General features: G+C 32.4%; 1 protein-coding gene, 1 long non-coding RNA gene and 1 pseudogene across 2 annotated transcripts; 1 reads left to right on the top strand and 2 right to left on the bottom strand.

The window, feature by feature from the left end:
• Positions 1-6451: 6451 nt before the first annotated feature.
• On the bottom strand, positions 6452-9786 carry LOC120252999 (aspartyl protease family protein At5g10770-like). Its single transcript, XM_039261238.1, is given in 3 exon segments — positions 6452-7353; positions 7355-8061; positions 9624-9786. Coding segments are annotated over 3 exon segments (1383 nt in total). The 5' UTR covers positions 9727-9786; the 3' UTR covers positions 6452-6780.
• A 2102-nt stretch (positions 9787-11888) lies between these two features.
• On the top strand, positions 11889-12329 carry LOC120256180. Its single transcript, XR_005535220.1, has 2 exons — positions 11889-12075; positions 12174-12329. It is a non-coding gene; the product is annotated as an uncharacterized LOC120256180 (long non-coding RNA).
• Positions 12330-13729: 1400 nt separating this feature from the next.
• On the bottom strand, positions 13730-17907 carry LOC120283608 (annotated as a pseudogene).
• Between the last annotated feature and the right edge of the window lie 748 nt (positions 17908-18655).

The raw sequence follows: 18655 nt of genomic DNA, 5'->3' as shown, positions 1-18655 counted from the left end.
ATAAATTCAATAGAGATTGAAGAAATATTAGGTTAAAAATAAAAAGAGTTGTATAAAAGTGAAACCCTAATTTATTATCTAGGAGATACAAACATATTTGCAACTAGAGCATATCAAAGTGGGACATATTGAATGTTTTTCATGTTTTCTGAAAACTATATTAATTATTTTAGTATAATGCATTAAAAAATTTGTTTGGAACAAGATTAGTCAATAAAAAAATCAATGATACCAAATACCCCACCCTTCACCAAATTATTTATAATCTCTTATATATATATATATATATATATATATATATATATAACTCATTGATTGGTATCGAAAAATTTTGGTTTGAATATAAAATTCGCTAAGTTGCCTGAAGACGTGACTAATAATATATATGGACTACATAAGACGATCATTTAATTATATAAATAATAATTGTATATAATATTTTAGACATATCCCTTCGACAATATTTCAACATACGAGGAAAAAAAACATCTAGAATAATGGAACATGTCATAATTCACGGCACTTATTTATGAAATCGTTTTATTTATAATTTAATCATAAACCAATAATTTTATTTCTAGCAAATAGTATGTATATAAATATACAAATTTTATAATTTTAAATTTGTTCTCCATATAAAAAATATGTAATTACCAATATATTTTTTGTAAAAACCATATTGCTTACATATATATATATATAGTACCCAAAATCAACTAAATTAAAAACTTTTTCTTCACACATATATTAGGATAGAGACAAAGAAGATAAAAATCAGGAACCATTCTCTATCTTTAAAAATTATAAGCTGATTTTAACAACTGGGATATATAAGTAGATAAATATCTTTTGTAATCAGAAGAAAAAACTTTATAAGGTGTTAGGTACTTAATGAATAAATAAATTACCAATGAATTATGGTTACACAATAGAATAGGGCACAATAAAACCCTAAAAAAAGTCTAATAATGAAACCCTAGATAGACACAACACAAATAGAGGTGACCATTAATAAGGTCCTTATATATATACACACACATATATGTATATCTATGTATAGAGGGTTAGGTACTTAATTAATGAACAGATTGAGAATGAATTAGGGTTACACATTAGAACAAAACAAAACAAAACCCTAACAAAAAGACTAAAACGAACCCTAGACAGACACAACACAAGTAGAGGTCACCATTAAGGTCCTTGTCTTCTTTCCCTTGCATGAGCTTAATAATGTGTGATCAATGCCATCTCTACTTAGATGTAGACCTCCAACAACATCCACTAGTAATGAGCGGTGACAATTCATGCCCTAAACTTTCTAATTAAATTTGCAATTACTTCTTATCTTGACCTATTCTTGCCCTTACTTTCATGCCCCTCACTATTTTTCAATTACATAATAAAAATGCACAAAGATGTACATGAACCTTTAATTTATCTTTTATTTATTTATTTTTTTCTTAATATTAAGTTTTTATCGATGATCAAAAACCGATTATGATTAGTATAAACATTTTTTTTATTTTGATTTAGAAAAATATATTTTTCCCAATGCCACTTTAGCTTATTAGCACCGAGTCTCCAACATGCTGGCAAAAGACAAATATTGAAACTCTATCGAACAAAATGAAGCCGTGTGATATATTTAATTAAAAAAAAACATAAGGCAGTGATACGTGACTTGTATATATAATGTCTTTTTTTTTACTTTGATTGAAGAATTACATGTATAAATTCAAATTTAACTGTAATTATATACAATTATTTCATTATTTAATTGAAATAAGAATATCAAATTTTCTTTTTTTTTTATAACTTTGCTTGGCTTTTAATCTATGTCATAATCAGGATTAAGTCACGCGCGTCCGCTTTATAATTTGATTAATTAAAGTCAAATTGATACGTCATAGGAAGATTAGATTTTTTATTAAAAAAATAATTATATAAAAGTAATACATTATAAAAACAATATTTGTTAACAAAAAGACATTGAGAAAAATTTAAAAATTAGATAATTTTATATTACCGACGACACAATAATGTTTTCATTTGTCAACAAATCTCTCTCAATTCATAATTATTAAAATTATTTTTCCTCCTACTTTGAATAAGCCACAAAAATACATAATGTTGTGCTTGATAAGTATATATATAATTGCATTCGATCAATTAGAAGATATTAAACATTTTGTCTTCATTTATTAATATTTATACATAATACAAATTATAATTAATTTTCATACCAACAAAAGATAAATGAGACGTAAGTAAATCTTTATCAATTAATTTTGGGGTTATTATTAATTTCTGTACCAACATAAGATAGATGAGACATAAGTAAATCTTTATTAATTAATTTTGGAGTTATAATTAATTTTTGTACCAACATAAAATAGATGAGATATAAGTAAATCTTTATCAATTAATTTTGGGTTTTCTTAAAATCCAAACAATTGCCATTGTTGTGTAAACTAACAAATGTATAATTTATATCGGATAATTGAGAGAGTCCATGTGCATGTAAATAATGGTCGTTTAGGTGTGTGGGCCCATCTTTGTATGTAACATTGATGATTTTGTTGATTAGAGCCGTATGGGGCCTGATTAGCTTATTTTGTTATGGGGCCCAAGGGACTGACTGACTTCATATTGAGGTTCTCGCGTTTGGGCGTATGGGGAATGGGCTAGCTTATTTAATTCTGCGACCTAGAGGGTTGATTTGCTTGGCTTCATGCTGGGTTATCTCGTTATACATGAGTTAAGGGCTGTTTTTTTATATATATATTTTACTTAGATCATTTGTTCAATATGGTTTTTTTGTTATTTTTGTTAAAAAAGTTATGCAATAACTAGCTAAAACAAAATTAATAAAAATCAAACCCAAATGAACTACACATCTTCATAAGCTAGAAGGGATCTCCCCCAATAGCTTATGAAGCTGTGTAGTTTGTCAAGTTTTAACTTTTATTATTTTTGTTTTAGTTACTGTATAGCTATTTTAACAAAAAATATATATATATCTGGCTTCTAAGTTAAACAAATATTCTAAATAAATTATAAAAAAATAAATATTCCAAATAAAACAAATATTGCAAACAAAGTTAATTATTAAAAAAAAAAATTCATAAATTTTTTATTAGAAGCGCGTGAGATGGAACAGTACTCTCACACGTTGACTACTAATCCACACGATATTACAGCACGTGCAAAAGCACGTGCGGGTTTACCGGAAAACCGACACGTGTGATTTCCGATGGGCCCTGCGAAATAGTTTTAAGCATAGGTGGGGCCCAGTGACGCGGTTCTCGGGTGATGTTCCACGCTCCGCATCCACTACACGACAAAAAAAAAAAAATAAATAAAAAAAATAAAAAAACAAGGACACGCAAAGGAAACGGTTACTTCTCAATGCGTCACTCACTCTAGACCAATTTGAATTTTTTTTTCTTTTTATTTATTTAAATAAATAAATTATATATATATATGATTTTTTTTAAAATTTTATTTGCCATCAATCCTTTGTAATATATATTATATATTATAATTTGATAAGCATTAAATAATATTGAAATTCTGCATACCACTACACTCACAAACACCATTAGTTATAAATATATATTTATTTATATGGTAAAAATTAAATAAATATTTTAAAAAAGTTACGCAATAATTATTATGATCGACAAGCAATGGTAAAAAAAAAAGTTACACTCACATATCATAGTCCTTTTAATAGGGTTTTTTTTTTCTTTTGCATTTTGTTTCAGATTTTTTTTTACCATTTTGCTCTAAAAGAACAATAAATCAATTGACTTTAGATTAAAAGACATATTCGTAATTTTTCAAATATAAATATTATATATACACACACTAATAAAATATATTTTTTTAAAAAAACTAAATTTAAATTTTTTATATATCATTGTATACATTGATATTAATATTAAATGTTAAAAAATGGGCAGATTTAACTCACAAATATGTTTAATGTCAAATTCTAGTTTCTTTCTAAAAATGAAAAACAATTTAAAAAATGGGAGCCCATTATCAGTGAAGCCCATGTTCAATAAAGCCCACAATCCATAACCAAGTGGTTTTCTTCTTCTTCTTGTCAATTGAAATGTTGTATTAAATGGATTTGTTTTACAACTTTAATTAAATAAATAATAATAATTAAAAATGCCTTAAAAATAAAAACCTTAACATTTTGTGTATTTGATATCAAGTAAAACTGAAAAAAGAAATCTAGTACTAATCCAAAAACTTTAATATGAAAGAGGTCACTAATTCTTATCAAACACATAATGTGGAAACATTAATTAGGGTTTAGGGTTTAGGGTTTGCTAATGATAAAGCTTGACTTGAGCTTCTAAAAGTTGTTTTCATTATGAATGTTGATTTAGTTCTCATTTGTGGATGAGTCCAATGAAAACCATGGTCATCAATAAATGATCTTTTCAACTACCCTAATAAATTAATAACCATAATTAATTCATGTTTATGCTTCTAAATTCATATATATGTAGGAGTATAATATACTTTTTTTTTTTTCCTGAACTTGTAATATTTAAAGTTACATAAAGAGAAATTCTCATGAACTTTTATATTGAAGGAGTTTTACAATATTATAACTCACAGTTATCAATTTCGATTTAATTCGTTTTTAAAAATTAGTATAATAGTTTCCTAATGTTATAAACATGAACTTTCATATTATTTAGATTTAATCTTAGCTTTTTTTTTTAAAAAAAAAATCCTTTATAATTTTTTTTACAAATAAACGACAAACTCCTCATTTAAGGGAAATTAAAGATGTGCATCTATGCGAATTTAATATCTCAGCATATCTGTACTGTCACTTTACATGAGTTTTAGAGTATAATGTCGGTTTTATAAATTCATTTTCTTCAAAATTCACACACATTAAAAAAAAGAAAGAAAAGAAAAGACAAACATGAGCTACTACCCCAAATATATATAATCACAATGTAGGTATATTTTTTTAAAATAAAAAATAATAAAAAATCAACCAGTATAACTCAAGAATTACATTATATTCTCCTTTTATATATATATATATATATATATATATATATATATATATATATATATATATATTTGCAAGGTTAGAATTCTCCTTTATACTTAAAGTAGTGCAACAGGGACAAACATTTCTCATCAACTTTGTGTCATTTAACATAATATTTAATGCATATATATATATATATATATCACTGTTTTTTATCGATATAATTTATATTATTTAATTAACTAATATGAGGCTACTAAGTACTCATTCAAAAAAACTTTTGTAGAATTTTTTATAATTTTTTCCTAAATAAATTAGAATATAGGCAAGAACAATTTGAAACCATAGGATTAGGATAAGGATGGAGATTTGAAGAAATCTTAATGTCTCCTTCACTTTGAAAAGGAATTGATTCTATCTTAGAGCATTAGAGCAATGGTAGTGGGTGTTAAGTTTGAGCCATGAAACAAGGCCTTGTGGTGGCCCCTTCATTCAACCACTAATTATAATAAGGTTTGGTGCATTGCCTTTTTTGCACCTTTAGGTTTGCCATGTTGTGTTTCCATGGAGAAAAAAAGTTAAGGGCATTAACTACTTGTTTGACATTAGCTTCCATATTTTTGGCACTCCACAAAAGTAGCCTTGTTCCATTTAATCAAGACCCCACCTTATATATATATATATATATATATATATATATTATTTATTTACATGTAATAACATCTCATGGTTGCATGTATGTTTACAAGGTCTAATAAATAAGGGCAAAGTTGTCATTTTCATATATTTAAAAAATCATCATTTAAATAAAAAAATAAAAAAAGTCATTAGAGAAAATAATAGTTTTGGTATTTTTCCCAAAACAAAAGAATTGATAGATGATATGATTGATATTGCAATTAGAGATCTCTTGAAGATGAATATAAAACAAATTAATACACCTATTATCATATATATCACTGATTTAAAGTATGTATCAAATTTTTCTCAAAACTAAGAGAATTGATATATATATATATATATATATATATATATTAAAAATTAATGATTTATTTAAATAAAAACTTATTCTAATAAAAGAAAAATAACAGTTTTGCCTTTTTTTTTGGTTTGAAAACTAAGAGAATTCTAGAGAAAAATCAAGACTATGTTTGACAAATGCAATTGTTGCCATATTCACCAGTGATTTAAAATATATATCAAAATTTAAATTAAAAGAATAATTTTATTTATTTTTAAAAATATTCAGGGCAATCATCCCAATATTACATTAATAATGCATGTTATAAGTTTGTTATCAATCTCAATCTATGGAGTTGAAAAAAAGAAACACTTTTTATCACATGAGTCACATGACAAAGACCCCCTCATAAGATTCAAACCATATCTACTACCAAATATGACTTTCTAAGCCTCAATGCATGTACCTAAATAATAAATTTATAAAAATTCACATTTAAAATTCAACGTAACAAAGAGAATAACATTAATAATGTTCACACATAAATAATTCAGATTACCAATCAACAATGATCCTTGTCCCTACATAAACCATGCATGCATGCACGTACGTATATATCTACACTTACTCTATATTTTTATAAATAAATAAATAAACATCTGAAGCGGGGAGAAATCAGTCTACTTCAATGACTTCCTGACACTTCTTTTCCGGTGAATAAACACCCTTTAATTAGGCACCTTATACCTATTATTGACCGTCATCGCCGCTCACCACCACCACCGGCAGCTCAGCCACATGCACTGGAAGCAAACCCTAACTTCGAGCTCCCGATATCGTAAACAACCTTAAACGTCTGCTGCTGCCGGTTTCCGATGATCGCCACCCTCCCTGCCGGAGCAAAAGCAAGACATGTCTTTCCATCATCAACATCAATAAGCACATTCTTTGTTCCAAGCTTCCATTCAGCTCCTCCTTCAAACACTAACACCACTTCCGGCGCCACCACATTCGCCGCACTTCCCTTGAAACAAGTATCAAGTATCGAATACGGCGATTCACTCGGATACTTCGACAATGCATCCGATACAGCACTGCTCAATGCGGTGTAGACATCGGTCGGCAACCGAGTAATAACCGTCCCTGAATCGATGATCGTCGGAGTATCGGAATAGCTTGATGAAGTTGGCACACTCAAAGGTTTGCCAGCAACTTTAATGGTGGAAAGCTTGATGAAATAGAGACTGTTATCAAGTGAGCTCTTAACCAGTGGAGTGAAAACAAGGTGAGAAGGATCATAAGAGCCAATTGATAGGAATCCAGTGGAGGATTTTGTAGGGAGACAGTAAGAGAAAGCATTGCCGAATTTTCGGTGCTAGTTGTGATAGTAAAGAAAGTTTATCTTTTGCGAGACCGATAAGGCCGGCCGATTTGCCGAAGAGGCCTTCGTTATCCTGGCCACACCCGTAGACAAAACTAGTGAACGAGGATGAGCTGAAGCTGAGTGTGTCTTTGCCTAAATAGCCGACGGAGAAGGAGGAGTCACCGTAGCTGGCTTCGTAGATGCAGACGTTGGAATTGGAGCAGGCGGAAGGGTTGAGAGTGGCGGATTGGAGGCCGGAACATTCAGTGGCGGAGCAAGGGATGGAATGGTAGGTGGCGGAAGAGGATGGGTTAAACACTGGGCCGGATTGGTCGTGGCAAGATACACGGCACGGTGAGCATTGAAGCCAAGTGAGGGAGCTGCCGGTGTCGACAACCATGGCGTAGGAGGAGGAAGGAGTGCCTAAACCAATCATGGTAATGTAGTTGCCGACGCCCAAGGAGCTGCCAGGTGAGAGGGGGACGGAGACGAGGGATGGGTTGTTGGCGGCGAAGTTGTTAGCTCGATGGTGTATGTTGTGGTGTTTGGTGGTTAGACGAGAAGTGAGGCCGGAGACGCGGAGTTTGTCGTGGTGGAGGACGTCGGAGATGGGGAGGTGGTGGAGGGAGGCCGGTGAACATGGGTTGCGGGGGTGATGTAGTGTGAAGTGCACACCGGAGTTATTTATTTTTTGGTGATGGTAATTTTCTGTAAAAATTAAATAAATCAATACTGAAGTCAGAAATCTACTGATGTTATGTACTGAAAGAGATGGTTTTTAGGTGTGAGGTGGGGGAATTCTGGTCTTAAAGAAAAAGACAATGACATGCATAATTTTTGACTGAGTGAGTAAAAGCAGGGCTTGTAAAAAGTGCTGTTTATATTTTCAAAAATTTGTTCACATGCAAAATTAAATTTTGTTAATTATGAAGTATTTTTTATAAGGATTCAAATACTTTTTTATATATGTGATCTAGTGGGAGATGAACTCATTGATGTGTAGTTTTTCAAAAATCCTGTTCTATCAAGATTAACATTTGCGTTTATTCACCTTTTTAAAAAGGATCAATAAAATACAAATCAAACATACTAACAAGGATATAGAATTTGCTTTTAACACTCTAATTTCTTGAAAGTAAGGTGCTAAAAGCATGACTTTAACTAGTTAGTCAAAAAGTTAATTGGTATATATATATTAGGCGATGAAGTAACTGACTAGCTTGCCCCAAACCGTGACATAAATCAACACTAGGTTCTGAATCCTATGATGTTATCCTATGCTAGTACTTCCAAAGCTTTGATTTGTTCTGAACACTCTAATTTCTTCAAATACAATATCAAAAATATACAACTTGATCAGTTAAAGAAAAATCGATGTATATTACAAGATGAATTGATTGGTTAATTTGACCCAAAGTTTAATTAGATATCAAAGACATGAGTTGAATAATTAAACTCAAAAAATGAATCATTGATGTATACTAGGAGTTGAATATTTGATTGACTTGTCGAACCCAAAGTCGAAAAATTTGAACCTTTTATCTTACAACAGATTTAATATACATATTACTCTTGTAACAACAAAGTTGTCTTTCATTCTTTTCGCCAAATCAAAAGTTAAAAAGTTTTAATTTTTGGTAATTCAAAAGTTGAGGGTTATAATTTGTCTATAATTATTTATATGACCATTCCTCGGATGCCCATAGAGCATCCGTAGATAACTAATCTATGAATGTTTCTAAAATACTGCTCTGTGTATACATATACATACATGTGTATATCTATATATATAAACTTTAAATAATCACTATTGAGTCTAGAATTACCACAGCTAGTGACCAACTCTTCAAAGGTTGATTGACACGGAAATGCATGTAAAATATTAAATATCATAAGTCGGCAAAGATGTCAAAATTAGTAGCTTATGGTCATGTTTGCAAGCATCTAAAATTCATTTGATTGATTTGATGGACTAACAAGAAGAATAGATTCATCATGAAAGTCGGTGGTGTGTCCCCTTCCAATTCTTGCAAAAAGAAACTAAAAAGATGATGATGATGTTTGTTGCTAAGTTCTTATCTCTTCCCAAATGATACCAACCTCATCATCTTCATTGTGTTAATTTCTAATTACAAGATAATTAATCATTCTAACTTCATCATCATCTTAGAACAATAACATGATTATGATGAAAAAAAAAATATATAAAAATATATAGAAACTAATCACAAGAACAAACAGAGCATGAGAAGAAGATAAGATTTAAGTACCATGAAGCTTTGAAGAAGAGCATGAGCTTTGAGGAATGTCTCTCAATGGAGAAACCACTTCACAAAGAAGCAAAGATAGAAGAAGAAAGAAGAACACCTTCATCTCTCTTTGTGTCTCTAAAATTTCTCTAAAGAAATGTGTTGTGATTAAGCATTAGTGCAGGCCTCTTTATATAGAGAGGCACAAAGAAAGCACTCATGTACTTAATCTTTGAGTGGGAACCTCAACCATAGCTTTCACTCTCAGCCAATAAGTAATGCTAATCAATTAAATTGGTTAATATCTTAATCTTGTATTAGGAGTATAACAAAGAAAAATTAAAGTTAATCAAGAAATCTAAAGGTAGTCCACAAGACTCCAATTCCTTAACAAATGAGAATACTAAAAGATTAGACAAAGTGTCAATGTATTACTGTTAATTTTGTTAACAACTTGCTATACACCCAACTAAACAAACAATTAAATGCATATCATCCACCTATACTCTTTGTATGGCTATATAAAATTTGGTCACATCAAGAGAGCCAATCACGGGATCGATCATCTTTGCAAGCTTTTCTGGCCTCCAACCAATCAATTTAAATAAAATGCAGAAAATAAAAAGTTCTCAACCACCAAATTTATGAAGATATAACATTCATCTTTCTGCCAATAAAAATAATAATAATTTGCAGTTGTTGTACTTTCAAGGACTCAATTCTAAGTGAACTGTGGTCCTAAGTACTAACAAGTAATGGATACAATAGCAGTAAAAGTCTAAGATTAAACTTAATCAGTAAAAACTTTCGGTAAAATTAACCGATAAATTCAGACAGTGTTTGCAGATAGTGAGCTACTACCAAACATGTGACAAGTTGGCTGCTGGTCTGGCCAGTGTTTCAAGCAGACAATTGTGTTAATTTTCATGTATTTTGATTGATAATGAAGTATGAACAAATTCTATCTGATTCCATTCAGGATTTCTGCTTTTCTTCTACTTGTTTCTTAGCTACTCAGAACATACACATACACATATATGTGCATAAAATATGATTTTATAATTGATGGAGATCTTGTCCCATTTAATACTTGTCTGTTTTTGTTGACTGAAAGATGATTTGATATTTCACCAATCCTTTCTTTATCATGATATATAATATCAGTAATACCAACATTCACAGCAGATAATAAAATAGATTTGATTAAAATTGGATTCAAGTTGATATCATCAAACAGTCCATAATAATTTTCGTTGAGCTTGGACTGATATATGTGCATGGCCTGTTGCACAAAATCAAGTCAAATTCAGAAACATAGAGAACAATTCAAAACTTTGATTTACATCTCATGTAAAAACAATTGCTATATATATATACATATAGATTGATAATTTCAGTAGGACAGACCAATAATTTAGTTCATGGCATCATCGTTGCTCATAGACAAATCAATCACTTTTTATATGAATTACTTAATTTGGTACTCAATCCCTGTCTATCAGAAACTTTATTTAAGACTAATTAAACAACTGGAAAGCAGCACTAACGGAATCCTTTCTTTTTAATTTGTTGCCAAAATAATCATGCTCATGATTCAAAAGAAGATGCTAAATTAAATTACGTGTACGCAAGAAGAATTCAACAGTTATATTTGCTGCATCAATCATTTAGCAAAGTATCTATATATATAATTGTTGGTAGAACATCATTTGTGCTTGGAAAAGGATGAGTATTGAAAGTTTGAGAAACGTATGGAATTGGGATTGTTTGAAAATGAGAGGATAGAAATGATGGGAATCACAAATTGGAGATAAGAACTAGTGATTTGAGTGATGTTCTGAAGATTCACAGAAACATTCTGTGTTTGCAGAAAAGATAGAGAGATTGGTGTGAAAATTTTAAGGTTGTTTGTGTAATCTTTAAATTGTTAACAAAAGAACAAATAATTCTACTGCTAAAGATTACATGAAAGAAGGCATTTTGTAATTTGCTTTCTATTAGTGATTCAATCCCTATTTTTGGGAGCTCAACCCCAAAGGGATTATTCATGAACAGGGCTGAGCCAGTCCCCTTTTTTTTTATTAATTTTTTTTTGGTTTAGTGTGTAAAATATGCCTTGCATTTTGCACATGTTGTTAATAAATTACAATGTCTAAAATCTAGGTTAGCCCTTCATTTTTGACAAGCATGTTTTAATTTGTATGAAGCCTTCATTTTTTAATATGCATGTATGAATGCATGGACTTTTGGTTGCTCCATTTTGTCTATAAATACATGGTCTTTGGCCATGCTAAGATGTACACAAACCACAAAAATACCAAGAGTGCTTCTTGGATGAATATGTGTTTGAAGGTTTTTAGTTGAGAGGTATTGAGTAAAATCTCTACTTGTAAATCTATAATTTCTATAGTGGAATATTTTTTCTCTTTCTCCTGTTGACGTAGGCATCAAAAAGCTGAACCATGTAATTTTGGTGCATTCTTCTTTTATTTTTCTCACTTTATTTAATATCTTGTGTTGCTACCTTCTATCGATCATAATATATATATATTTTTTTTTGGCCAAGATCAGTGGCTAGGTTACTGAGAAAAGCAAGGGCATGCACACATAAGCACTGAAAAAGTGGGAGCAAGCTTGTTCGCACATAAGCACCGAGATCACCCTTACATAACCACTACTTGCACTTTCAAAATATACTTTTATCCGTGTTTCTTTTATTAGTTCTCATTACTCTGTTTTAAGAGGTAGGTAAAATTGGTTGAATCAGGTAAATTCTTTTGTCTTCTTTATTTGTATTTTGTTTCCTAGTTCATGTTAATTTCTAAGTATGCAGCAACACAAGTTTTTAAAACAGGCTCAAAAGAATTTAAAAGCTCACCTGGAAAGTTTCAAATAGAAGTTGGGAACCTCCTATTGATAATGTTAAGAGAATCCCCATTTTTGTGTTAATTTATAGTACGAAAAGTATTCTAGGTATGAGGCTGAAAATTAAAGCTTTTTGAAAACGGAAGATAGACTTGATATAACAATTAAATAAAATAAAATTAAAAATATAGGATTAAATGTGCTAGATATAATGGTGCCAACTGCCAAGGGTCCTTGGTTGCGAGTGTAGACTTGCAATTTAATTCCTGTGTCGACCGAGTGAAGGCACATGGGTGAACCATCATTGTTTTTTGTGTGTACGCTTTGATTGTGTATGTACTTGTCTGGCACGTATTATGAATTATTTTTATGTATCATTTTATTCATTCATATTAAATATTACATGTTAAAAAAATGGCTAATTTAACTAACAAATATGTTCGATGTAAAATTCTAATTTCTGCCCAAAAATTATAAAAAATAATAATAAAAATAATGGGGCCCATTATTAATGAGGCCCATGTACAATGAAGGCCACAATCCATAAACGGAAATGTTGCATTAAAGTGATTTGTTTTAGAAAACTCATGAGTTTGACACTTTCACTAAAATTGATAAGTAGAAATCCTTAAAAGTAAAAACAAGAAGCTTAACATTTTGTGTATTTTATTTCTAGCCAAAAAAAAAACTATTAATAATCTAAAAACTTAAGTGTGGAAAAGGTCACTAATTCTTATCAAATGCATAATGTAAAAACTTAATTTGGGTTCAGGGTTTATTAATAATAAAGCATGACTTGAGCATCTAAAAGTTGTTTTCATTATCAATGTTGATTTAGTTCTCATTTATAGAGGACTTGAATGAAAGCATGAAAATTCAATGGAAATAAATAAGGTTGATTGGATCTTTTCCATCAACTACCCTAATTATTTTCTTTTGATGTTCATTAATTAATTACTCTGATTAAGCAAAAAAAAAATTATTATATATATATATATATATATATTAACATGTCAATAAGTCACATGGAAATTGAGCTACTTGTTTTAAAAGGGCATATTACGCAAGTGTTGAGATGCTACCCGCCTTCACCATGTGGTACAAAAGTTTATATGTCAATAAGTCACAAAAGTTTATTTATTTTTGCTTTTAAATTAATATATAAATAAATACTATACTTTAGTAATAAATTTGCAATATTTAAAAGTAATTATTAATATTATATTTAATATTAAAAATTTGTGTTGGATGAGTGGTGCAAGCAGAATCTCTTATGCTACAGTATTATGTAGTATACAAAATATTATAGTTATATTATAAAAATATTATTTCATTATTGTTTCTATATTATTTATTGGGTTCATTCGTAGGAGGAGTCATATTTTCTACCCTTCAAAATTATAAAACCAGTAATAAATTTTAATTGCCTAGTATGTTAATCCACCCCACATGGTAAATTTATAAATAATCGTTAAACAACTATAACTTGTACATCACCATATATGTTTTTTTTTTCCACCTAGGGTTAAAAAAAAAACTTAACTATAAGAAAAAAAATTTAATTTATTACTTCAAATACTCTGCCAACAGATTATATTCCTCCTTATAGATACTAGATAATGTTCGCTCATAAATATTTTAAATAACCAATCACCAATTCCCTTTACTTACATAAACCATGCATGCATGCACGTCAACTTCCCACTCTTCTTCTCCACTTATGTACCCAATACCCATTTTTCTCACTCACTTAGCCACCACCACCGCCGCCGCCGGCCACTCAGCCACATGCGCCGGAAACAAAACCCAACTTCTGTGAGGTGTCCAGCCCTGTTTGAAGCTCTAAGATGGATGTATAACTCAATATTGAGTTTGTGCAGGAATTACTGTAGTAACGGGGATGCAGAGAATGGCTGTAAACCTCACGGGCTCCATGCGGCCCGCATGGAGACCGTGAGGCTCACTGGAATTTTTGTTTTCTGCCAGTACTGTAGCAGATGTGCTGTAGCAATGTTATTGTAGCAGTGATACTGTAGCAGCAGTGAGTGAATTTCTAGTCTGGGAATTTCATGCGGGCGCCATGCGGCCCGCATGGAGACCGTATGGGTTACTGTAGCATCCCGAATGAGTTACTTAACTCTTCATTCTCTCTTCAATGAATAGGGCATTCTTTGAGGTTTCTTGAGAGAAAAAGAAAGGGAGAGAGGGCTACGGGCTAGGGCTTCAACATCCATCAAAGGGGAAGCCTTGAAGACATCCTAGAGCTTCGGATCCGAGCTTGTGAGCTCAAAGAAGAAGAAGTGAAGGTATATTTGTACTCTTCTTCTTCATTCTTGTAAACCTAAGCTAGGGGTTGCAAGAAGGTGGGAAGGTTGCTAGGGCAAGTTGTTTATCATCTTGTTGTGTGTTCTTATTTGCTCAAGAGAGGCTTATTGTATGTTTGTATGCATTGATTAGCCGGATTAAGCTAGGTTGTAGCTTAAGGGAGAAGAAGAACACTGTAGCACTTCCCATACCAATTGAACACTCTAGGTCCTTGTGGTTTCTCTTTGTAGTGAGGAGTTTTCTCACAAGGATTCTTCCTGAAAAATGATGTACATTGGTTTTTTAATGAGAATTGTGTATTTGTTTGTCGTTTGATCCAAAGGGAGTGAATAGTGTTGACTGCCAGGTTTTGTCCGCTGTGTGTTGTATACCCCGGGCTACCCAACAACTTCGACTTCCCGACGTCGTAAACAACCTTAAATGTATACTGCTGTTGGTTTCCAATGATTGCCACCTTCCCTGCCGGAGCAAAAGCAAGACATGTACTCCCATCATCAACATCAATAAGCACATTCCTTGTCCCAAGCTTCCACTCAGCTCCTCCTTTCAAACACTAACACCACTTCCGGCACCACCACGTTCGCCGCACTTCCCTCAAAACAAGTATCAACTATAGAGAACTTCGGCGACGTCGGATACTTCGACAATGCTTCTGATACAGCACTGCTCAATGCGATGTAGATGTCGGTAGGTAACCGGGTTATCACAGTCCCTGAGTCGATGATCGTCGGATTATTGGAGTAGCTTGATGGAGATAATAAGCTCAAAGGTTTCCCTCCAACTCTAATGTTGGATAACTTGATAAAATAGAGAGTGTTATCAAGTGAGCTCTAGACTAATGGAGTGAAAACAAGGTGGGAAAGGATCATAGGAGCCAATTGAGAGAAAGATAGTGGAGGACATTGTAGGAAGACAGTAAGAGAAAGCATTGCCGAATTTTGGTGCTAGTTGTGATAGTAAAGAAAGCTTATCTTTTGCGAGACCGATAAGGCCGACCGACTTGCTGAAGAGGCCTTCGTTGTCCTGACCACACCTGTAAACAAAACTAGTGAACGAGGATGAGCTGACGCTGAGTGTGTCTTTGCTTAAATAGCCAACGAAGAAGGAGGAGTCACCGTAGGTGGCGTTGTAGATGCAAACATTGGAGGTGGAGCAGGCAGGGGAGTTCCGCGTGGCAGACTTGAGGCCGGAGCATTCGGTGGCGAAAGCAGGGGATGGAATGGTAGGTGGATGAGGAGAATGGGTTGAACACTGGGCCGGATTGGTCGTGGCAGTATATGAGGCAGGGTGAGCATTGGAGCCAGTGATGGAGCTGCCGGTGTCGACGACCATGGCGTAGAAGGAGGAAGGAGTGTCTAGACCGATCATGGTAATGTAGTTGCCGATGCCTAAGGAGCTGCCAGGAGAGAGGGGGATGGAGATGAGGGATGGGTGCATTGGTGATGAGGTTGTTAGCTTGGCGGTTCTTGGTGGTGCTTGGTGGTTAGACGAGAAGTGAGGCCGGAGACACGGAGTTTGTCGTGGTGGGGGACGTCGGAGATGGGGAGATGGTGGAGGGAGGCTGGTGAACATGGGTTGCGTAGGTGATGCAGAGTGAAGTGCATGCTGGAAGTATTTATTTTTTGGTGATCATAATTCTCTGTAAATAGACATCCATAAGTTCTTATCTCTTCCCAAATGATACCAACCTCATCATCTTCATTGTGTTAATTTCTAATTATAAGATAATCATTCTAACTTCATCATCATCTCACAAAAATAATAGAATTATGAGGAAAAACTAGAAACTAATCACAAGAGAAGATTTACGTACCATGAAGCTTTGAAGAAGAGCATGAGCTTTGAGGAATGTCTCTCAATGGAGAAACCACTTCACAAAGAAGCAAAGATAGAAGTAGAAAGAAGAGCACCTTCATCTCTCTTTGTGTCTCTAAAATATCTTTAAAGAAATGTGTTGTGATTAAGCATTAGTGCAGTGTAGGCCTCTTTGTATAGAGAGACACAAAAAGAGCACTTATCCAACGATCACAAGATTTATTGTACACGGGTCGCCGATAGGATTCTTGCCGAGTGGTGAGAGTTCGATTCTCGGCTAAGGGCATATTTCTGAGAGATGTGAGCGGTAATTGTATGCGGGTGGTCCCAGTGCCCACGTGTGCGCGGGCCCCGCTTCCATCTGCTCCACCGAGGTTTGTGCACACCCTTGACGATTCTAGTGGGTCTCCTGCTCCTTTTTGTTAAAAAAAAAAAACAAAGAGAGCACTCATGTACTTAATCTTTGAGTGGGAAAATGTTAGTAAATTAATCAAGACGGTAATTAATATCATAACATTGTCTTAAGGTAGTCCATAAGACTTCAATTCCTTAACATATACAAATACAAAAAGATTAGACAAAGTGTCATGTATTACTGTCTATTTTGTTAATTAATATATAACTTACTATACTCCCAACTAAACAAACAATTAAATGCATATCATCCACCTACACTCTCCTATGACTAAAGATTTTGTCATCCTCAAGAAAGCCAATCACTCATCTTTGCATGATTTCAAGCCTCCAATTAATAGATCTAAATAAAATGCAAAAGTTTCTCAACCACCAAATTTATGAAGATATAAACTGTAGTCTTAAGTACTGACAAGTACTGGATAGAATATAATTAAAAGTCTAAGATTAACCTTAATTAGTAAAAAGTTTTGGACAATTTAATCGATAAATTCAGATAGTGTTTGCAGATAGTGAACTACTACCAAGCATGTGACAAGTTGGCAGTTGGTCCGACGAGTGTTTCAAGCAGATATAATTGTGCTGATCTTTATGTATTTTGATTGACAATGAAGTATGAACAGATAATCTGTGATTCCAATCAGTTTTTCTGCTTTTCTTCTACTTGTTTTTTAGCTGCTTGGAGCTTAAACATACACATTTACATGTGTAAAATATCATTTTTGAACTGATATGATTAGCAGCAGTAATACCAACATTGACAACAGATAAAAAAAAATGATTAAATTTGGAGACAAATTGATAATGTATGTACCTTAATTTTTGGTGTTTTCCCTCGTCGTTCAGTTTTAAATCAATGTCGATAACAAATAATCCATAATATTTCTGTTGAGCTTGTAGTATTGTTCATGTCCCTGTTTCACAAAACCAAGTCATATTCAGTAACATATAAAACAATTTGAAACTCTGATTTAAATCTCAGTAAAAACAATTGCTAATGTTACTGATAATTTCAGTAGGACAGACCAATAATTTAGTTCATGGCATCATTGTTCATAGAAAAATCAATCACTTTTGATAATGAATTACTCTGGTACTAAATCCTTGTCTATCAGAAACTTTTGTTAAAAGTAAACAGCTGGAAAGTAGCACTAATGAAATCCTTTCTTTTCAATTTGTTTCCTAAATAATCATGCTTATGATTCAAAGAAGATGTTAAACTAAATTACATGAAGCATGCAACAGTAATAGGTGTTAAATTAATCATTCATCAAAGTATATATTGGTAGAACATCATTTGTGCTTGGAATGGGATCAGTAGCCAGTGAAATGAAGGACTAGACCAAAAAAGAAAATGCATGACCAACGAGCAAATGGTCTATTAGTAGCTGGGTCTCTATTAGAACACTCCACACAAGCAGTAAGAGTTCGAATAACGGATGAGTAGTGGTTGTGTGCAGCTCAAAAATGCATGGATTGAAACTTTGAGAAACGTATGGAATTAGAATTGTTTGAAAATGAGAGGATAGAAATGATGGGAATCACAAATTGGAGATAAAAACTAGTGATTTGAGTGATGTCCTAAAGGTCCACATAAACATTCTGTGTCTGCAGAAAGAAAGAAAGCTATTTGT

This window comes from Dioscorea cayenensis, chromosome 3 (genome assembly GCF_009730915.1).
Source record: "Dioscorea cayenensis subsp. rotundata cultivar TDr96_F1 chromosome 3, TDr96_F1_v2_PseudoChromosome.rev07_lg8_w22 25.fasta, whole genome shotgun sequence".
Lineage (NCBI taxonomy): Eukaryota > Viridiplantae > Streptophyta > Magnoliopsida > Dioscoreales > Dioscoreaceae > Dioscorea > Dioscorea cayenensis.
Note: the sequence above shows the minus strand (reverse complement) of the source record. Positions and strands in the feature narration are given on the sequence as shown.